Below are 23,728 nucleotides of genomic sequence, written 5' to 3'. Positions count from 1 at the left end.
CTTCTCATTCAACTATGCTTTGTTATCAAGAGCATATTGAAATACATACCAATATTTTTACATGGTAATGTATTTTAAAATGTCACTTATTCTTGAAATCTTATCAACACAGGTCAATTTAAGGAATAGCCATGGAAGAGTAAGTTTCCTGAATAAGAAGGGCATATCTAACTGTAAAGCTAACAAAGCCTTCCCAAATACAACAGTAGTATCATTTAAATATATATTTCTTCCATTAATACAGAATCATAAAGGTTAAAAAAGGTTAAGCAAGCAAATAGTTACTATCAAGGTGACTACATTTACTAACCAACATAAACTCATTAAGTGCCCGAATTAATTGCTTACAACAGGCAAATATCTGCAAAGCACCATAAAATTATGAGTATGTCATGTTTACTCTTCATAGTGTGCTCATCTCCAATACAAAAAAACTCTTCTACCTTTTGGATATACATTAGTTAGTAAGTGGAACAATACTTGAACCTGTGTTTCCTTCATGCCCGAAACACTTCTAGGAAATTCACTTTCTACTATTTTTCTCAACAAGAGTAACAGCAAATCATCACCATCCTTTCAAATTCAGTATTATAAAATTAGGTGTGTAAGATCTATATATTACTATCGGGGCTGGCTGCTCTTGATGTTCTGACTGAATGGATGAAAAGGATGCCGTGTGATAGCAAGGTGGAGAACTGGTAGAGCAGTAGGAAAGCAACAACAAAACCCCAGTTTGACTAAAATCAGAGTGCTGCTGTTACAACAAAAAAACCTCTTTCCATAGTCCCCAAGATAATTCATTTGTAGGAAGAGCAGATTTTCTTCAAAATACTTTTATCTTCAGCAATTACATTTAAAAGGCAAATTCTAGGACTCTATACTTAAATTCTGTGCAGAAGTAATTATTTGTCATAATTATCTTGTGTTACAATTATTTAAGGGGTTCAGATCATGAAGAAAAAAGTAATTGCATTGCACAGACACCAGTCACATCCAATTTTGAAACCCATCTTGCCACTTATGCCTGACTACAGCATATACTTATTTTCTTAGCTGTTTTAACTTCTCTATGTACAAAAGTCCTGAACAAAACTACCTGTGAATTCATTCACACTGAAGTACCAGCCTTTGTTATCCTAAACCTGCTTATTTTCTGGGAGAGCTTACAACTGTTTTCATATTTTTTCATGAAGAAATAATAAGCCTCCATCACATTTATGGGCACACATGCCAAAACCAGAACATTATTGGGAAATGGCACATTAGATTTTGTACTGGCATCCAAAAGTGCTTGATTAGGTTTGGTGCAATCTCAAGTTCAACAGCAACAAATGCTGAAAGAATCAACCCTAACTCTATTCACCCACCCAGAAATGTGCAATTCTATTTGATATTCTATTTAAGTGTCCCCCAAGAACAGAAAGTAGAAAAATGTCTTTCCTGATTCTGTATCTAATAAAAAATAATCAAACACAGAGAAACTAATGTGCCCTTACTTACACAAAACAGAAAAAAACGTAATAACATTTTGAAGAGGCATATGACAACCACAACCCCATGTAGGGGAAATCTACTTGGGCAATAAAAGTATGGATTTAGAAACTCAGATTATTTTATCTTAAAGAGGATACAGCTGTCATTGAAACAATGAACATCCCTGCTCATCTAAACAGACTCATCTACTCACATTGGATATTTAGTTCCCTCTTTCTAACTGTGTAGGTTAATTAGTGCTAACCTGTGTATACAGAAAAGGTACATTATCCTCTGGGAATTTTAGGCAAGGAGTCAAAGGCCAGACATAGAACTATCACAGGAAGAAAACAACTCTGATCTGACTTAGAATCTGGTCCTTCAGGGAGTAAGCCAGAAGTATGGTGACTATTTTTGCATGGTAGTATCCCCGCAAAGCTGAGGACTATCACTGCAGTTCTGGTACTTGGAATATTCACCCCACTAGTGCCATATATCTGATCAAAAACTTAAAGTTCAAAATATTATGACAATTTTTTTTTTTTAATTCATTTGTAGGTTATTAATAAAGAAGCTGCATTATTTTTCTCCAGTAGTATTTTGTGGCAGTTTTAAAGTTAAAAAAACAAAACAAAACATAAAAAAACAAAAAAACATGTGGATAAACAGCTTGTGTTTACTTTAAAAAAATTATAAGAAAATACAGAATATAAGCAATTAAAATGTAGCCCTTTAACAGTAGTACTCTAACAGGGACCATCATAACAAAAAATGGTCTGGGATAGATATAATCACTGCATTATTCCCTTGACACCCTTCCATAATTCAGTCAGTCAGAAGGATTTCTTTCTTTCATTATGTTACCCACAAATATGATGTGAATTTTGCATCTAAAATTCTAATTTAAAGAAAAAGCTTTTCTTCAGATTCGTGTACTCCTTTGGATAAAAGGACATCAATTATCAAGCATACAGAAAATTGTTATGGCAGTAATTTCATGTTTGACTACCTGTGCACTGGAGCTCAAGGTAATGTTTTGCTGTTTTATACTGAAAGCATCGTCAACTAACTACTGTATGCCTGAAAATTCAAAACAATTTTAAGCATTAATAATTTTTTGGAAAAGAGTTCTATTCTAAACCAATTATTTCTGGTATTTAAGGGTAAAAATGCACTTCCATTGAAATCCTGATGCTTTCACATTGTCTTCTGTGTCCTACAGCTGCCATTCCTTCTCTAGCCACAAAGCCCACCTGGCAGTGTTGGGTTTTTTTATTGTTTTTAGGTACTTCAAAGAAAACAGAAACCTAGATTAGCTACCAAGCCCTGGAAAAGGTGAACCTTCTGGTGTTGTGTGGGTTTTTTGTGTTTATTTATTTATTTAATCCATTCAGAAGGGCTATGTGTAGTTATACTCTTTATCAAAGAAACTATAGTTTGGCATCAGTAATGCTTACAGTTCCATAATGTACTGTAGTAGTTTGAGATACTTCAAGAAAACCCTCCAGATACTGAGAGGCTTATTGCAATGCCCTTTTAAAAATTCAAAAGCCTTCTAGTGACTTTCCATTTCCTACATTGAGCTTCTTTATAGCATATGGTATTATATATTTGAAATACACTTTCCACATAAAATCAAACTTGAAAATACCCACTTAGAAACAGTATTTCAGTAAATAGAGGGTTTAAGGCAAGTCATTAGTTTGGAAAAATTCTTTTCCATTTGTTAATCCTAGATTGACACAATTTCATTCCACCCCATCAGTGCCTTGGGATACACAACGTACATTCAGCAAAGGGCACACATAGGACCCTGTGGACATACGTTGCAAGTCCTGAGTGCCCATTGAAATAATGGTAATTTCTTCATATAAGGCGTGACCCACAGGGACATGGCATGGGAGGGGTTAATTTGTTTTGTTTCCAGTCTTGCTATTGTATGTGGTTTTCCTAGGTAATGCATTCTTTTCTTACTAAACATCTTTGCAAACAAATACAAACCCCTTGAAAAGGTGCTAAAAATGGGTTTCCGAAAACATACAAAATATATTCATCATAGTATTTCCTCAATCACTGTTTTAACGCTTGATATCTGCAGGTTATTTCTTGTTTCTGACTGAAACTATTATTTGTTGTGGAATAACTGTTCTTTTGCAAAAGATTTTCTTCTTCTAATTTTTTGGACCACATGGGCTGGATGCTTTCATGCTTTTTACTTCCTTTTTGAGTTCTTTTCAGTGGAAATACCAACAAGACCAGGATGCTGGCAATATGAAGACAGAAATAGCAGGAGCTAAAAAACAAACAAAAATAATAATTCAGTGTTACTCTGACCACTCTTAGAGCATGCTTAAGGAATAAGCTGTCAAAACATACTGGTAGGCAGTACTTTGTATAGAAGATATTTAAATAAGGAAGACATTAACATATCCCTTTTAACAAAAGTAGTAAGGGGGAAAATGGAAACGAAGTCTTCCCCCACAGTACTTGGTGCTGTAACAGAGATGTAAACTGAAGACAAGTCTGCTTTCAACTATTTTTCATAAAAGTTACTTTTGGAAAGACATTTTCTTATCTTGCTATAAAATACTTCAAGTGCATTTAGTGATTTCAAGTGCACCCTCTGGTTTTGTTTTTGGTTGCTTTTTTTTGTTTTTCCTTGCCCCAGGAAAGAGAAGTCTATTATGATAGGAAAACAAGATCACTAAGATTTCTCAAACGCAACACAAACTATGTTTGAGCACTAGAACAGAAATACAGTTTGCTCAGCTAACAAATCTCACAATTATCATAGATAAACCTTCAGAAACCTTAAGCCACAGAAATTACTTCTCCTCCAAGTAAAGAAAGAAAAAGGGAACAAGTAGAATGTGCTTACCTGTAAAAGGTGAAAGAGGGTTTTACAGAGAGCAGTACAAATGGCACAACTGTGTAACTTATTGCTACTTGAGTTGCCATCCATGTTATAATATCATAACATAGTTTAACAGCAGGAGATTCAACAAAATAGTGTCTGATATTGTTTCTTATCTGAAAAATCCAGTAGTAGTAAGTTAGTTTAAAAATAAACTTTAAGAGTTATTTTATTGTACACCCTTTGTTGCACTACCATGTAATTCATAAGATTAATTTAAATGCTACAGTGAGCACTCTGGTAGACTGGACTCACCTTGCAGAGAGAACACAACAACTTTTACCTGTGAACTGTCCCTGAACCTTGGCTTTTGCACCAGTCCCTGGCTGATTAATGTCAAAAGTTCACAGTGACAAAGTCTGGAAAGGAGAGGAAGCTATATCTATTGTAAAGAAAGGTGTCAGTTCTGTCAAACAAGGACTATACCCACATCTTTGTGAAGACGGAGAAGGAGCATCTGTTTTATTACTGTTAATAACAATCTAAATCTGAAGTACCACCTTCCCCTAACTATTATAGCAAAAAAAGAGCAATCTGCTTCATTTCTCATTCTCGTTTCTTTTGACAGAAAAGCAGTCTGTTATTCTGCTCTGAGCTGACAGCTAATTTTGTTTGTTCCTCTTTCCCCTTGAGTAACTGATAAACCTGCCTCTGTTCTTACTCAAGCAGGACTGAGAGATTTCTTGGCAGGTTTGCTGGTTCCATATGGAGCTGAATAGCAGCTGTAAAAGCTTGTTAATGTGACTGCACTGCTGGTTAGCCAACTTTGAGTAGAAATAGAAATGTTTATCTGCTGGTCAAGGGGGAACATTCTTTAGGTACCATCTTTACAATAGTACTGGGCAGATATTTGGGAGCAGGACAGACTCAAATAAATAGCACTGACCTCCAAATTTTAAACTACTGATAATGAGTGATAAAGTTTTTCAAAATTATCTTAGATGACAACATCTTGTTTACCATGGCATAATAATATACATGATCAGTTAATGCAGAGAAAACACATCCACAAAAGATATGCTACAAAGATGTAAAAGGCTGTGCATAGTTATGCTTGTTTCTACAGCCACACTACTCTCATAAGTAAAAATGTACAAAACTATCAAATAGATTGTTTATTAACTGTCAATTGCATCTTTGCACTACAGAACATAGTTTTCCTTTACAGAACTACTTATTATTTAAGAAGGTACTTGGTTGGTACTTACAGCTCGTGCTGCTAGTGTCATTAGTACTCCTGTTAAAAATGTTAAATAATATCCTGGGTAAACCCCATGCCAAATGGCAGAGAGGATGAAGGTTTGGATCGTAGGGCTGAAGGTGGCTCGCTCATAGCACACTCTAGCAAGTCAAAGACAATTAAAGATAAGCAACATGAGACACAGCTCACCAACAATATTCACAGTTATCATTTATACTTTTAATAGTTTCATCTCCAATACATCATTTGCAAAGCAACTGCGGTTTACAATTATTGAATAATGTTGCCTCTATATTATGCCTTCCAGAAAATAAAGCTATTCACAGCTCCTGATTTAACCCCTCATTGCTAACCTATGCTCAGTGCCCTCACACATGGTACTTATTTATAGTGACGTGATACAGAAGTGTCCAAAAAAGGGTGTTGGTGTTAATAATGCATCTTGAGCCATCCAAGAATGTGTTTGAAAAGCTACACTGGAAGGCACAAACTCTTGCAATGAGACAGATATGTATTTTTCATAAAATGAACACAGCTTATAGGAGAAGAGGAAAAGTAGTAACTAACTTCAGTTTTGAGTAATAGAGAGACTACAGTTGAAAATGTGTCTGTGTATGGCAATTAGGTGAGCATGATGATGAAATTATAATTAATGACCCTAGGGATGTGAAAATATCAAATAAGGAGAGTGCTGAAATCTGCTATTTAAAAAATTGAGACCCTGAATTATTAGGCAAGGTCCTATACTACAGAATCCTAGAAGGAAGAAGGGAAACAGGAATCCAAGAAAAGTACTTTCCAGATAACATTAAATGACACAATGACAAACCATCATGATGTGGAAGAATGATAGGAAACATGGTAAGGTCCTGATATGGCTTCATCAAGAGTTCTTTAATGATCTGAAAACCAAAAAGCAATAGGAAATATGGAAACAGATACACACTAACGTGAAGCCAAAATAAACAGCACAAGCATGCATGAACACAAATCTAAGGCTAACATACAAGAGTGAGTTTCAACTGAAAAAAAGCCATAGACACCAATATGTAAAAAGGTTTTATAAACACATCGGAAGTAACAGAGAGAGATAGAAGAATGCACATCTACTAGTCAAAGAGGAAGACAAGCTAATGATGGGGGGGCAGGCAAACCATTCATTGGTAATGTTAACTACTACAACTTCTGTATATAAAATAGATAGCTGAGACCAAATCTTACAGCCAGTGTTAAAGAGCAGAAGGTAAAAAGGCAGGATCTGAATAGAGAGAGAGAAAAAATGCATTTTGCTAAATTTAGTTTATTCCAGTCAAAAGGGTGTGGTAAGTTTCATCTTATGAGGTCCCCAGTGCAGGGTAGCAGCAGAGCCCCCTCCCCTTACCAAAGGGCTTCCCTAAGAATGCCCATTCAGATAAGAACATGGACCTAGGTAGGGCACAGGTGTGTGTATGCATGATACACAAGACTATCTGAGGACATCTGCCCACAATAGATCACCTTAAAGAGGAAAGCAATGTTGGCCTGACTAAACAATAACTAGGAATTTCAAAGAGACTTTTGAAACAAAGGCATCAGCCTAGAAAGTGGAAAAGCACTAGAAAAAAATGTAGCACTTCAGGGTGATGCCTCAGAGCAAAAAACTAGTCATCAAAACCTTGTTTGACATTGCCAGATGCCACTTCACCAACAGAGAGCGTCCTTCCTGGTAGATACCAAGCAGCCTGCATCCAGCTAGGGGGCTGTCCCAGCAGGATGTCATGCACAGGGAGCAGTAACTCATCCCTACCAGCTGCAAGCACGTGAACCTGAGGCACACTCTCCTAACCCCCATGTGAATCAGCAGGCCCATGCAGGGCTGGAGCCCACCTCTCCCACAGGCAGCTCACAAAGCAGAGAGGGCCCAGGCTTCCAGAGGAAGGTGTGGTTTTGTAACCCACATGTTCCTGGGAGGGGAGATGTAGTTTGCACATGTGTTTCTTTTAGACTCTTAGGGATTAGTTACAGAATAGTGTTTAGAAATTTGTTTATTAAGCCACAACACTAAGCACTTACAAAACATAATTACTCTGAATGAGTATTTCACTGACTGGTGGCTAATTATGTCTTGTTAATAAATTGATAAATGGCTTCAATCTTTCCTTGTTTTAAACTACTTTAAGCAGATTTTGTCCTGCAAAGCATTCAGGAATTAACAAAACCTAAATTAACTAATGAAATTTCAGCTATATCAATGCAAGTCAGGTAAGATACATAGTAGAAAAAAAATGAGGCTACAGTTTCATGGAGTTAAAAGCAAGCTTAAAAATTCCTTGATGGATTTGTCAATAATAAATAATGTTGAAATGCTTCACTTGACATTCCTAACAGGAAACCAAGGAAATATGGACAACACCTATTCAAATATGGGTGGTTCAGGTTATCTATGAGTTGGTCTAGAAGTGGGAAGATGCATCAGTTGTTCAGCAACGTACTCCTCTTGATCTCGTTCTATACTTTCATTACTAGCTTGGTAGCCTGGGTGGTAGACTGAGAAGTGTGTATTTCCACCTTCCCTTCCCTTTTTTTTGGGGGGGGGAAGGAATGAAGGAGATTCGTGTTGTCTTCTTAACAGATAGAGCACTAGAATCCAAAATTATCTTGTCTGACTTGAATGATATTCTGACATCAACCAGATGAAGTCCAAAGTCTAGAACATTTAAGAAGAAATTGGAATACAGAAAACAGTACCCATCCATTTAACATTACTGAAAAAGTATAGCTGAGCATGAATATGAAACAACAGTATGAAACACTCAGTATCAGCTGAGCATGAATCAACACTAGATCGCTGCTGCAGAAATAGACAGATATAATACTGTGATCCTAAAGGAAAAAAAAAAAAAAAGGGGGGATGATATTCTGACATCAACCAGATGAAGTCCAAAGTCTAGAACATTTAAGAAGAAATTGGAATACAGAAAACAGTACCCATCCATTTAACATTACTGAAAAAGTATAGCTGAGCATGAATATGAAACAACAGTATGAAACACTCAGTATCAGCTGAGCATGAATCAACACTAGATCGCTGCTGCAGAAATAGACAGATATAAATGGGTAAAAAAAAAAAAAAAAAAAAAAAAAAGGGGGGGGGGTGTAATTAATCCACTCAAAGCATTCAAGTCTGACTGTAACAAGCCAGGGAAAGACCTCGAAGGTCTTAGCAGAAGTTCTACATCAACTGTAGAACAACACAAAGTTTGGGAAGAAGTCAGAAGACAGCAGCAAGAACCACAGAGGTTTTGCAAACATGACCAAAGATAAAAGGAATTAGATGTTTCCTTTGGAAAAAAACAGTGAACAGGCTGAAGGGGAACTTAACAGCTTCCTCAGTCACAAAACTTGACAAATATTGTTGATATATCCTACTATAAAAATATATATTTTAACTCGTATGCTTGTAACGAGAATTCCTTTGAGCTACTGTATTTTGTGATCCACATTAAACATTTATTAAGCTTTTTTATGATCTATAGATGGATAATTGTTTTATTACAAAGTGTTTGTTTTTACACACAATCAGGGTCTAAGTTCAGTTCCTCTTCCAATAGCAACAGAAGAGAGCAGAATGAATGCTGATTTCTGCTATCTGTGCACTTCATGAAAGATAAATGTCTCATATCTTAGATACTTCCATAAATAATAAACACGTGAGGTATTAAAAGTGGATGTTTAAAGTACTACATGAGCTTGTTCTCTATTCAAACACTGCAACTAATCAAATTATCAGTAATATAATACATAGTCTGGACCAATATTTATGCCTCATATGTAATAATTAAAACAATCTCTCACTCAGAACAAATCTTTAAGAAAATATCCACCCAACTCCCTTTCACTGTGGCAGAATCTATATGCATTTAGAGTACCCTCAAAGATTCTTCTACAACTGTTCTTAAGTTAAGAGCAATAAATTGCTCTTAAGTTGAGCTTAATTGTTCTTAAAATTAAATGAGATGCTGTAAGTTTTCTTCACATCTGAACAATTGACTTGCATTTTTAAATTTCAGTTCCTAACAGAAGTCATAGTCATCTCCAGTAAAAGGAGTTTTAGTCTAACACCGTTCAATTTAGGAGCTTTGAAAACTTGCTGGAACACAACATTCTCTTTTTAAAGTTTTTATACTGACAAAGCACTGTTGTCTAACTAAATTAAAATACATTTTAAATTAGCTTATTGCTTTATTAAATTATACATTTCAATACCTGTAAACATGCAATTCTTCCTTAGTGGGTGTCCTAGCCATAGATTTTATTGCCTATTAAGCCAACCAAACTAATCACATAAATTTCAATTTCTATTTTTAATCGGGTTAGAAAAATATTTAGGGAAGAAATTAAGGAAGAAAGAGAATATAGTATACAGAAATTTGATGGAAGCAACATCCTGTTGCCAGCCATCTTAGAATAAAGATCAACTACGCAGAGACTGAGAGAGGGGAAACAACATTCATGTACTACTCAAGAACACTTTTTACTCTCTAGTACTACAAAAAAGTAGTAAAAGCACTACACCCATTTCCCAGATAAGGAAAAAAGTGTTTTTTTTTTCTTTTTTGATAACAAATTGTAGGGTTTGCTATTTGCCACACACTCATTAAGCAAGGAGTGCATGAAGTTCTCTCACAGAATGTATGGAAGTTTCTGTATCAATTTGTGGCTAAAAAAAATCCAAAAAAACCACAAAAAAATTAAAATCCACAGCCAAATGTGTATCTTGCCTACTGCTCTTCTCAACATGCACTGCTTTGAATACCAAGAGAGGAAAAAAATAAACCCATCCACAGATTAATACTTTAATGTTCCCTATGACCAGTGAAGAACAGTTTCTATCACTACCTGACACTACACTAAGAAAGAAGTGCTACATTCAGAGGCTTTAATTCAACACAAATGTTCCATGCAGTTGCTAAACAACCGTACCATTTTGTGGGGTTTAGCTTTAAATGTTATGTTATCTTCAAAGACATATTCAGCTAAGAAACTTCATTAGAGAAAAGCTTTCCTTTAGGAAAGAAATACCTTTTAAGCCAAAGCGCTGTTTGGATATTCCAGTTATCAAGAAACATCTTGAAACTTGTAGAAAACTGTGAAGTAAAAACAAATTAGTTACTTCCAGAATTATAAAATGTTACAAAATATTTCAGAATTATGACATTTAAGCCGTGAAAAAACACCCTACTTTGTGATGAGGTGAATAATGTATTTACTCAACTACTTATCACCACAAAATATTTTGGATCTCAACTGACAAGTAGAACATACTCAAAACAGACTATCTTCCATCCTTTCCTAAGGGTGTGAACATGTAATTTCTGACTTACAACATATTATTCACTATCCTGATGGACAAAATGCTTCAGAAAAGTTACTGAATTTACAAGCAACTACTTACGTGGCCATGTATTTTATTTGAAAGAACCATGAACAAACCTCTATTTGCTGGATCCTCAGATTTGATATTAGATCCCAGTGTGTAACTCCATTTTTATCATAGCCTCTAAAACCAAAACCTGCTGCATTATTAATTGCATCTGCTGCAATGAAACAAAAAGAATCAAGTGAATTACAACCTGCCTGTATTACAAATTGTACATCACACAACATGTAGTTTGTTCAAAATATTTATCACATTTTTCACAGCCATATATTTTTAAATACTGAGGATCCCTGTATTAAGACACTTGAACAAACAAAAAATAATCCAAGCAACACACCAGTTTCCAATTAAAAACTGTTACTAAAGCGAAAGAATGAAAGGCAGCACTATGGACTTCACAGTACAGATGTCCTCCCTTCCTCATACCATCTACTTAGACTTGCTCGAGCAATTTGACAGAAAAATAATCTCAATTATATGCATCAAGACCATGAAACAGTGGCTGGTTGTAATGATTTGTGACAGCAGCACAACATGAAGATGCTTGTCTCTGGTCTTCATTATGCAGCAACAGTGACGTTTAAAGCATACAAATAAAACTGCACAATTCACTTCCAGCAGGTGCATATTTACAGCACCACACAGAGCAGTGCAACCCTAGCAGAATATAACAGTCATGTACTAAGCAATTCAGAGTTTGTCAGATTTCCACTAATGGCACTTGGCCATTGTTAACAACACTTCTGAATGCCACGTGTTGTCAAAGGTCAAATAATTCCCAAGGAGAAAAAGCTGCTACCGTCACCTGGACTATGCAGGACAAGACAAGTCATCACCTTTTGCTTAGCTTTGTTAGCCCTGACACTAAAAATTCCTCAGTGGTACTTCTCAAATTTGGATGGCCATGGAAAGGAAACAAGGTTTTTTTCCAAATACTGCCTCTCTTGAGCCAGGTGCTTGCTTGCACAGATGTACATCCATGAGATATGAATCAAAACATGTATCCACTTATGTGGATAAATAAGCGACTATGGGCTCCTCTCTCAGTTCAGAGGAGTCCTGAGAAATTTGATGCAAGGTAGGCAAAAGGCTCTGCAGAAGCAACGCAGACCTCATGCCTTAGTTACAGGGCATGAGCCTTCTGTTAGCTCTGTATTCATATAAAACACTAATTAGATGGTCATGTTTTAAATCACAGTTAGAAAGGCAAGCTCATTTGCTCAGCTTGTATTACAATATTAAACAAAATTTATTTTCTACAGTAGTAACATGTAAGAGAGATTAATCTCGTTTTTATTTTCCTTTCTACTTAACAACTTTCACAAGGTATTAATCCAGTGTATTTTTAAACTAAAAGAAACTACTGACTGAATGAGTTCTGTTCTAGAAATCCAGTTTCGCCAGTTATCTACCAGTCTGGAAGATACTCATCAATGATAATTTTAGCTTTGAAGGCAACAAAATTCACTGCTACACATCTGGTATCACTGATGCCAGCTTCAAACATTAGACAATGATTTAATGCTCAATTAGAAATGGCTGAAAGCATGAATTCTACAATCTCTTGCTAGCCAGAGTACAAAGACTATGGCTAGAGTAAGTACTCATTTTATCAACTTGCATTGTATTAAGTGTTCATTTTCATTTTTTTCTGAAGTGCAAAGAACAGTAATGTACAACTCAAAATCATACCATCCAGTAAAACTGTTAAGGATCCTTCACATTCTATTTATACTGTTAGGTTAGATGAAATAAAGTGGAACAAAGATTAAAAAAAAGCTATTTAGCAAACTGAAAGTACAGAATTGATATAACTTATTTTATTCAGTATTTTACCAAAGGAATGCTAGCTCTACACTGCTAGCAAGTGCATCAGGAGAAATCTATCTGAAGTATTACAGGGAAAAAAACAACAAAGATTATTAATTTTTTAGATGACTCCTACTCCTTGCAGATTATGATACTGGAGCATAAGAGAAAATTCAAAATTATTTCATTCCACAACAAGATCCAGAATTACTATATCCAGACAAGCTGAAAGCACTTCATTCATTGACCAGGAATGAAACCAGCAGCTGTAAATGAGTCATGCTGTTCTGCCACACTAAAGCTTTCTTTATTGCATTGTTTCCCACAGATTCCCTCTCAAAAGAATTATGAAACAAATATGTAAAACTGGAGAGGAGGAGGAAGCTGATGAAACCTGTTTTATGAGCCATTTTCAAGATGTCAGCTTATATAAATAGAGCATTTTGCTGTTGTATGTGTTGTTTTTTTCAAACATTATTAAGTCAAAGGCAAAACCTTCTTTAAACTGCATCACCTATTCAGCGTGTCTTAAATCAGTGATTGTGGGTCTTATATCATCAGTTATTACAACTTTTAGTAAATAAAGACTAAAACTGAAGTGTCACACATCAAATCCTGAAAACACTACAGTGAATGCCACCCACTGTTAACAGCACTGTATCTGAATTTCAATATATTAATTTTTCCATCATACTTGAATAACATCAAGCAAATTAGTGATAACTCACCACAGAAGGAGGCTTAGAATAACTTTTCAGATATGAAAAAAATCAAGGTATCAAAAAAATAAAAATCAAAATCAGAGATTGTACATTAGACTTCAATTTTTAAAAACCAAAGTCAGTGCTCATAGAAACACTACCACTCTCCAAAAAACTTACGTTTCACTCAAAAGCCCACCATCTCATTTGCAACACTGTCACAACATTGTGTTTAGATTTATGGTAAGATTTGTTACTCAGAGACACCAATCAATACACTTTAACAACACCTCAAAATACTTCAATGTAATTATGTTTTCCTAAGGCCTCAAGAGGGCACTGTCACTTTTTAATACATAGTGTGCAGCATCCAAAATGAAACTCAATACCTACACTTTCTTTTATCTATTTTTTTTTAATGTGTATATACGTACCCAGAGTCCATGCAAAATAATACTTGGGTCTGGCAGCCATAAGAGACACGTATAGGTAGAAAAACCGTACAGGCCATGATGCTGTAGCTCTGAAGTTGTCATCAATGTTGTATTCCACAGGCAAAGTTTTTGTAATAGTCATGTGGAAGAGTAAGGACAGTCCACAGATTAAAAGTTTCTGTGCCACAGCTATCTGAAAAGTTTAAAATGGAAGACTTTGTAAGCTTCATTTGTTGTTAATCTTCTGGAAACAAAAGCAAGTTATAATCTTCCTTCCCTAAGCATGTCACACAGCATACACGTCACCTTTTCAGTAACATATACTACAAACTTTAAAGTAATACGTAACATTTTAAGAAGGTTGAAGGAATATTATCTGTATTAAGCTGTGAGCACCTCTTCTTGTGGCAAACAGAGCAAATCCAATCTGACTACAGTGAGCCTCCAAAAACCCTCTTGATAATGGGAACACCTTCTGCAACTCCAGTTTTTTTCTTATTCCATTGCCAAATTACTGAAGCAGGTAAGATGTTAAGACATCACAGTATAAAGCATAAAATCTTGGACAAGGTAAGTACAGTACAGAGATTCCAAAAACAATGGCAAAGCTTCCATTAATGTTCAGTAATCTTTGGTATAATGCAGGTGTTAAATTGATGCCCAACTCAATATATCAATCATCTCTATTAGATTACTGAAATACCTAAATTCTAAACCAACTAAAATACTGAAATATTTTTTTAATTTTCAGCCCAAATACCTCAGTTCTATATAGACCTGTTTTCCAACTAGAGTGATCAAGCTGTAAGGGGTCAAATAATATGCTCACAGACATGTAAAAATACGTTGTTCGGGTATGAACTGGACTCAGATTTTGTAAAAATTCAGTGTTACTACAACTACCATAGTAAGGAGTATGTATTTTTAAGAAAACATTTCCAAGGTTCCATTACAAAACATAGAGAGCAATAATGCATGACATCCACTGCTTTAAGTCTCTGGTCTAATCCACATCCTAAGGGCAGTTACCACGTTCTGTGCAGTTTCCTGAAGTAACACACGTATCTGTGCAACTTCCTGAAGTAACACACTAACTAAGCACCTACAAAAGAGAAGTTTGAAATCTAGTTCATTTATATGTAATTTTCAAGTTCTGATTGTAAGTAATCTCAATATTTAAATTTAAACATTACTGTTTTAATTTACATTACAATTTTACAGACACTAAACTTGGCAAAAACACAACAGATCTAACTATTTTTCTTTGAAGCATCAGAACAAAAAGATAACCTGAATCCTTTTTCTGTCCATCCTGCTTCCAGTATACCTGCCCAAAGTTTTAATGGTAACGTCCTGCTTCAATTAAGACTGCAGCTTCACATAAATAAAGAGTAATCCTGTTCCACAGTACAGAATGGAGCTTTAAGTGCCCCAACTGAAAACACAGATTTCTTCCAGACACACAGGGTACCAAAGATTCACCCAGTCACATAGATGCAAGAAGTGGTACAACCTTACAAAACATTTGAATTGGAAAAGCTGTAAAACTGTAATGGTAGCTTTCAATACTGCTATTTTTCATGTGGCTTATCTCAGAAGGTACTTCAGAGAGGATCAGAAAACGCAGCTAATTAAACAAACCACCCGGATAACTCAGGAAGCAACTATCTATTAACAGCTAAAGCTAATGTTTAATTATTTCTTTTTACTTGCTTTCTATTAAACTTCATTTTAGTATTTTGCTCTCTTACAAGAGGTCAAAGTAAAGGGCATTAAACTTTCTAGAAGTGTTCCTTTGTTTTTCTAGCAACTACTAACCCAAATCTCTCTTTGCCAGAGCAGAGGGAAAGTTCAGTCAGCTTAACTTCTTCAGGAATTTGAATAGAAATTAATGTTCATAAAAACAATTATTAAAACTAATGAACCTTTAATTTTTTTAACATCTGACACATGTAGAAGTTAGATACTTGTTAATACCAAAAGCCACCCCCACCCAAATTTCGAAACAAACTCTAACCTGTAACTTGAAGTCATGTTCAATTTAGCATAATAAAGAGTATTTATAGGATGGTAACAATTACAAGCAACCTAAAATAAAAGCATAAACATACTAAGTAGGCATCTTCCATCTGAAGATCTCTATCAAGTTTATGCAGTTTAGAAGTCATGTTATCTCTGTTTAAAAGCCTGCTTTTTGCCACTGCCATTATTTCCCAGTTTTTCTATAGGTAGATAGAAATCATTAATCTGTCTACTCAATCCAAAAATACACTTAGCACCTCTTTGAAGGTTTTTAACTAAATTGTAGTGGTGAAAGCCCTTCTTTTAAGGAATAGCATCAGAGTTACAACAAAATTTATCTTAAGATAATGAACTCATACAGGGCTCTGCCTATATGCATTGTACTTTTAAAAAATAAACTCAGCAGTTTTCAATCTGTAGTTGTAGGAAAAGTACTGAAGAAGGAAGGTGTTTTAATTCATTTATTAAGTATTTAAATTATGTATTGCTACAATTATTTTTTTGGCAGAAACACTTAGATTTAATAAATCCCAGAACCTCAACCAAGCACACTGATGATACCTTTTACAGGGTTCAGTACCAGGGATATTAGTATCCTTAATAAAAACTGAGGGAAATAATCTCCTGCCTCTACAAAGACTGGCAGCTGCAGTTTCAGGACTGGTTTAAGCAGAGTTTCTGAAGGACAATCCAAATAGAGGCTGTAGGCAAAGCAGCTGTCCTGCTCTGTCTCCTCACCTTAGCTGCAAATTTTTACTCTTTGCTCTTCCAGTGAGTCAGATTAGACAAACCAGGTGAAAAAGTAGACTTTTTGTGGAAAGTGGGGTTGTGGGGTTTTTTGGTTTGTTTTTGTTTGTTTGTTTGTTTGGTGTTTTGGTTTTGGTTTGGTTTGGTGTTTTGGTTTGGTTTTTTTTATATATATACTAACTAGTTTTAGGCTGGATCAAATGATCAGACCACAGGGCAGTGCAATGCACATTAGCACTGCTAAGATAAGCAAAGGACCCAGAACCCACATCCAGGACCTACCAAATTCAGCAAGAGATTATAATGTGTTTGGTTTAAAGAGATTATTAAACTCCAGCCTGACAGTTATAGTGCTCAAGTTTTGAACACACGTACACAGAAATAAAAGTCTTCACCTGACACTAAAGTGATCTATAATTCAACTACCTATAGAAACACATTTAGTAAAGCATTAATTCACTTCCTACTGCTTAACTAACTAGGTTACTTATATAAGATTCTTTGCCAAGGCATAAATGGGTAATCACTGGACTGCATATTCACAGGACTGTTGGTCCGTTTTTACAAGAATGACATAACTAATTTAGAAGTTTGAAGTTCAATTTCATTCACTCTTTATAGCTTTCAACATATAAAAATAACTGTTCTGTTAAGAAATTAAAAAAACATAAGTTGCAGGATAACTTTGACCTCATACGATGCAAATCGCACCATTTATTTTACAACAAAAAGGTAGAAAGGCCTGGCTCATTTAGTTCTGATGAACAAAAACTGTGGATACCTGTATAAAAATATCAACTATGGACAACACTGGCAACAAAAAAAGGTACTTAAGCTAGAAGACAGTGCCAGGACAAAATAAAACATGCATAACAAGACGGGAATATAATTAGGTTGAAAGCTAGACACCTGATCAGGGTATGGAGCTCAGGAACAGCTTTCTAATTGAACCAATAAAGGTAAAACACTAACTGAGCCTAGGAATTTTATATTACTATGTAAACATTTATAATATAGAAACACATTCAAAAATAGAACAGAAACATTAAGAAGTTATTTGAATGAACTTGTTCTTGGTTGATAATTAAAAAGGATCACGATATAATATTGAACTATATTAAAGCATATTACTTTGGGGAGGTTAGCACCTCAGGCAAAAAATAAATACAGGTAATTAAGCAAGAACTTTATAACCTGTAGGAAGAGGCTGCATAATAAGTAAGAAAGCAGGTATCTGCTGACAGGAATCTTGTATTTTAAGGGTAGCCATAATAAAAAGAAACTTACAAAGACAGATATTAATTTCTGAGAGTTGACACCACTTTGAGCACCAACAATTGATAGCTTGTAAAAAGGCACAATAGGAGGGATATAAGAAATAGGTTTTATTATGTTGACTTGATTCATTTAACATGCAATAAACACAGCAAAAATACTAAACCAAGTTAACATCATGCAGTCAACATATAGTAATAGAAAAGGAGGCTGGCATGTACTTCTTTGGTTATGTAATTACACTTAAGAAATGAAACTTACTGTAACTCAGCTGAGGGTTTTTTTTTTCATATACTACATTAACATTTGCTGATACCCATTACATTTTCTTTTTTGAGTTACCTAACAAATTATTCTTCTTAAAATAATGACATGAGAATCAAAAAACAAATTGAAAGTATTAATATGAAGTTAATAGTATTTAAACATTCTTCTAGAACAAGGCAATGAATATTTTAATTGATGCAGCAAATGCAGTGGAATTGTATTATCCATGTGTCTTCAAAAGCTCACAATACTCAGTGGTGTTATAAAATGCAATCAGATTTCTCTAACACCAGTGCTGAGAAGAGGCATCAACAGCAAAGACAGCTTCTCTCTTTTTTTTTTTTTTTTTTTATGTCAAGAGCTAATGCAGCATAAATTGCAAAATGTTTCAAGCATCTTAAGAGAAATTCATTTTAAGAAAAAACACTTACCTGAAAGAAGAATCCATCATAGGTTTACATTTATTTCTATTGACTGTGTTCAGATTACTAGCAAGATTATGTGGTAAAAAGCTAGGAATTCCTACCAGGCAATCAGCAGATGCATATCCAGAAGACTGGCAGATTTGGTTAGTTCCATTTATCTGCAATGACTTTACTACACAATATTTTTCCACAGAAATAGGATTTTAGTACATAAGATGTGATGCCTTTATCAAGCCAAAACAATGTTGAAAAAAAATATGTCTGCAAACTTTGCCAATACAATACATCAATGCAGACTACAGACTCTGAGGTGTCAATCTGTGCAAGGAATTCTCTTGTGTCTTTTGCTCTTCCTGTCTCCTGGCTCCACAGGACACTTCTATGAGCTTACGTGCTTTGTCAAATCTGAAGCAATTTAAAGTATTATCTTCCTCCAGCCAGTACCTTACGTTCCGGTGGTCTAAGTTACTACATCCACACAAGATGGACAGAATGGACTATGCAGAGGGTCCACATCCACATTCAAAGGATGAAAGTGGTTGAAGATGACACAACTGACTGGGAAGCACTCCCTGTTAGCCCAGCTGTAGGGATGGTAGCAGCTCTAGGTGGTGGGACCAGACATGGAGCTCCATGTGGGAACACCTTCACCTGCTCCAGCAGCTGTTGGTGGTCCACAAGATAAGCAGAAAACAGGCAACTGGTGCTAGAATTAGCAAGAGTATTCCAGTTGACTCCATAATAATTCTGCTTTTTATGTGTGGTTATAATTACCTTAGGCACACACAGATCTAAATGTCTGAAATATTCCTATTTAAGAGAATATGAAAAGACTGAAAAGATAATATTTAGTACCCTAAGCATTTTTAAAGTAACAAGATTCAGAAGCCTTTCATTTTAGTTCAAGCCATACAATATCTCTTGGAAGGAATTAACAACTGGACTTTCTTCTGTATGTATGTGGTCTCTTTTCCAATAATGGAATAAAGACAAAAAAAGAACTATGTTGCATGGATTACTAGTCACAGTGTAAGGCTAGTACACACTAGCCATTTTACACCTTTAGATCAAAATCCATCTCTAATACCTCTCTATGTGAAAGCAAGCAAGAAAAATGAAACTGTTTCTATGAGTGTTTTTTAACTTGTTAAATATGAACGTTTTCTACTTGCTGCAAGAAGACATTACAAAATAGTAGAACTTGAGAATGTTCATGAAACCTTGCTGGAACTTTCCAGTCTCATCAGCTTTCGTATGAAAAAGTGTGCACTTTATCTTTACTAGGACTTTTTTTATGCACAATATATGCTTGGAAGGAAACATGCATCAACTATTTTAATTTAAAGATTGCTTTTTACCATATAAGCTTGTTAGGAAGCTCCAATTTAATCTGCTTATATCCACAAGATCCAGACTGGAAACCATGGAGAAAACCTGCCTTAAAAAAAAAAAGTATTTAACTTTTTGAACAGGAAACTATACTGTTGATGAATGAACTCCAGATACAGCTCAGAAGTTATGCCTGTAAACGAACAGTGCAAACCAAGCCTTTCATGCAATGATTATGTAAGCATCAGCACTGCAAGTCATACATCTTACATTTGGAGAAGGATCCATTTGCTCATACTTTGTATCTTCCTTCCCATTTGCTTCAGACTGTTGCAGTTGGTACGATCTGCCTTCAATGAAAGTAATATAGTCTTTGTAAGAGCATAACGGGCCTGCCAGGATACCCATGAAATTACAGTTGTAACTTAAATACTCCAGTAGACTTGGCATGCGTCTGTAATTCAAAGACAAGCAACTTGTGAGATGGAATGTGTCGTTCTACAGAATTTCCACAGTAGGAAAAGTCATACTCCATCTTATTGCTCAGTCTAACTGCAGCAAAAACCACATGTAGAAAAGCAGTAATCACAGCTTAAAACATTTTGCGCTTGGTATTTCTTTTCAATCCATACTGAGCATTCTCATACAGATCTCCTGAACTCTGGTGACTCCTTGCCCAATAGGGGTGTTTGACTGAAGCTGAACCAGGGGAAGGAAAAGGAAGGGTATGTCCTTAAGTGTTTGTTCAACTGTCTATGTTTTCTTTTTTTCCCTCAGTAACTGAAGCAGTAAACAAAGGTTTGTGTTAACTGTCAATAATTTCAATTAAGGTAAATGCCTCAAGTCAAGACTGTTTTGCCCAGGATAACACATTATTCAAGTCTCCTGAATGAAGAAAGGAGGAAAGGAAGTTAAACACTGAAAACCAGAACTAAACAAGCATGGTCCTTCACCAGCTACTTTTTATATGTAATAAACGTTAACTTAAGTCTCCTGTCTGATATAGCAAGAATTTGCATAGACTGCACAGAACTTAGAATATCTTTCTTAAATGAGTACAAAATCTACTCCTAGTGGTATTTTCCAGGAGAATATATGTCTTAATTAAGCTACAAATATAAAAAACATGGATATATTTTACAAAAGTTTGTAAACTCTGTATCTTGAACACGAACGGCAGCAATTTCACAGGGCACACAAAACACCAGCTTCTCCCAACCCCCAAAACTAGATTCTCAGAGAGGTCTGAAAGCCTACCTTACAGCCAAGCACCTCTGTGATGGAGTCAAATCTTCATTTTTCCGAAACATTCCTAGGGAAGAGGACAGGAAAAAGGAAAAATAAAAGAAAAGCTAAATCCCCACACATTAATTAGCAGTTTCTTTATTCAGTAGAGAAAGCTTCATGCTGCAATGTAACTACTTAAGTCCTGAAGTAATTTCAGAGGTATTAGGTGACATAACATTTTTGCTGGAGTTGGATCAAACAATTCTTACTGTTGACAAAATTACAAACTCTCATATCCTCAATTATATCCAACAGTGCCTAAACCTGAAATCACATGTAAGCATTAAGAATCCTTGTAGTAAGTGTTGACAAATACAATTCCCTTACATCCACTAATATTTCAAAGTCTGCAGGTTTTAAAGCCCTTTATTCCCAGTCCTGGAAACTGGACAAGCCTCAAACCCCTTTCAACATTGCAATAACCCAGGGACATTACACTAGTCATTGTACTTTTCATGAACACAGTCTGAGATGGATTTAAGCAATTTAAAACTGCCCCTCAATGGCACCTTCATGCTGCAAGTAAAGGTCGCAAACAAGGTCCAGTGAAGCAGGGACAACAGTAAAGGGTGCTTTTCAAGGTGCTTAAAAAGGCCTTTTTCATGAGCAGTAAGGAGTAGCCTCAACCCCTGCTAGCAGAAGGGGGCAGGCCAAGACTAAGTTTGGCAAGCAGACTGAATTTACCTTCTTGCCATATACAGCACTTCCTGGAATGCCAGTGGCCCATCCCTGAAAAACAGGCTTCAACTTTGTACTTCCATTAAAAAGCAAAAAAAATACAACCTTCAACACTTTAAATTATTATAAAATACTCTAATTCAGGAGCACAGAAGAAGCCGAGCTTCTTCCTTCAGACAGCCCTGGTTTATAGCAGCCAGCACTGCTTGCCAAAATGACCCCTTCAGTTCCTTCTCCACTGACGTTCACACGTGCATCCATTCCCTGGGATTCACATTTGAAAGTTTTCTTTGCCATCACAAGTATGAAAATAAAGTATTTTTATTAGCATAGATTACCAAGGGAAATTAAGTTTATAGAATCCCACTTCAATTACCTTCCTCCCTAGCAGTGCCTAAACCCAACAGCCAATCTCTAACCAAGTTTGATGAAAGAGTGGAAGTAATCTCAACATTAAATCCCGTTGTGCTTTATGAAAATAGGTGTCTCTATAGAAGCTTCTCCTCTACTTACGGAAAGTCTGCTTTCAACCCCACCCCTTGATGCCAGCAAATCCAGAGAAGAGAGCCTTCATCTTTAGTCCAAGCATAAGAAAAATTTTAACTAGAGTCAAAGTTTTTGGTTTGTTTTTTTTAGTTATCAAAATCACTCAGGCTTAAGATAAAAAATATTAGGGGGTGAGGGAGAAGTCAAACCACATTTAATTCTATGATTCATGGAAATACTTGTTATCTAAAGAGAACATAACTCTGTTGTCTTCATGACCTATGCACATTTAAAACTTAAAAACTGCACATTTAGTCTTCAGCAAAGCTGAGAATATAGAGGGTTGGCAACCTGACATCTCATCTCTTCCAATATGACCTGGAAAAATACCTTCCTCAGTCCTGATTTTTCCCAGTAGAAAGTCTTCTCCATTCATACCCCTCAAGGCAAGAAACCAAAGGGCAAAGCTGCACCCTCAAGTTCATGCAGGCACTTTCTCTTCCCCATCATTCTATTTTTCATCTTCTGCTTGGTGCTACAGCAAAGATTTCTACACTAACTGTCCTAGATACAGTACTGGAAACAATTCTCTTTTGTGGGAGAAGTATTGTGAAAGGTGTTTTAACCTTTAAGGCCATAAGAATACAATTCTCAGGTAGTGAAACTTTAAACTTCTTAACACAAACTTAACACAAAGACTCCTATAGAAACATACAGATGATTACTTTAGGGAAGTAGCCCATACAGGGCCTTCTGTCTCTCACAATGTATATACACTGCAAACTGACCAGAGCAGGAGCCTCCTTGGCTGTTATATTCCGTATGAGTATTTTATCCCTAATGCAGAAAGAGGAAGCAGGCACCAAGTAAGTCCAAATGAACTTGCATAAAGCCAGACTAACCAATAACCAAAAGTAGTTAGTCAAATGAAAGATTTCACATCATTTACATGGTACAAAAGAACAGGAAAAAACCTCACACCTTAAATAGAAATCTAACCACTGAAGTATGCCTTACACATTTGAAGGGGTGAGGAAGAAAGAATTGGCATATATAAAATGGGCTGAAGTTACATATGTGAGAAGCCTCTTATGGGATAAATAACCTGGTGAGCAATACACTTGCTGTCTCAAACACACCACATCCAAGTCAGCCTCCATTAATTTTTCGTTTCTCTATCTCACTAAGATTTCTCTCCAGCCAGCAGCTTCTTTTCAGGTCAGACCAGTGGCTTTTCCTGTATTTTTTTACGTCTTGTCAG

At 35.7% G+C, this 23,728-nt stretch overlaps 1 protein-coding gene across 1 annotated transcript in view; it reads right to left on the bottom strand.

Annotated features, from left to right (window-relative positions):
• Positions 1-3,189: 3,189 nt before the first annotated feature.
• The window catches only part of MBOAT2 (membrane bound O-acyltransferase domain containing 2), a 95,243-nt gene continuing 74,704 nt past the window's right edge, over positions 3,190-23,728 (bottom strand). The window contains exons 7-14 of the mRNA XM_009999240.1: positions 21,274-21,328; positions 20,287-20,470; positions 13,952-14,144; positions 11,061-11,164; positions 10,650-10,714; positions 5,596-5,728; positions 4,352-4,503; positions 3,190-3,766 (exon numbers count right to left, since the gene is read on the bottom strand). Coding sequence (XP_009997542.1) covers positions 3,544-3,766; positions 4,352-4,503; positions 5,596-5,728; positions 10,650-10,714; positions 11,061-11,164; positions 13,952-14,144; positions 20,287-20,470; positions 21,274-21,328 — 1,109 coding nt within the window. The 3' untranslated portion in view covers positions 3,190-3,543. The remainder of the gene's footprint in view (positions 3,767-4,351; positions 4,504-5,595; positions 5,729-10,649; positions 10,715-11,060; positions 11,165-13,951; positions 14,145-20,286; positions 20,471-21,273; positions 21,329-23,728) is intronic.

This window comes from Chaetura pelagica, unplaced genomic scaffold (assembly GCF_000747805.2).
Source record: "Chaetura pelagica isolate M959 unplaced genomic scaffold, ChaPel_1.0 scaffold90, whole genome shotgun sequence".
Lineage (NCBI taxonomy): Eukaryota > Metazoa > Chordata > Aves > Apodiformes > Apodidae > Chaetura > Chaetura pelagica.
The sequence above is the reverse complement of the archived record's forward strand: the minus strand, read 5'-3'. Positions and strand labels throughout refer to the sequence as shown.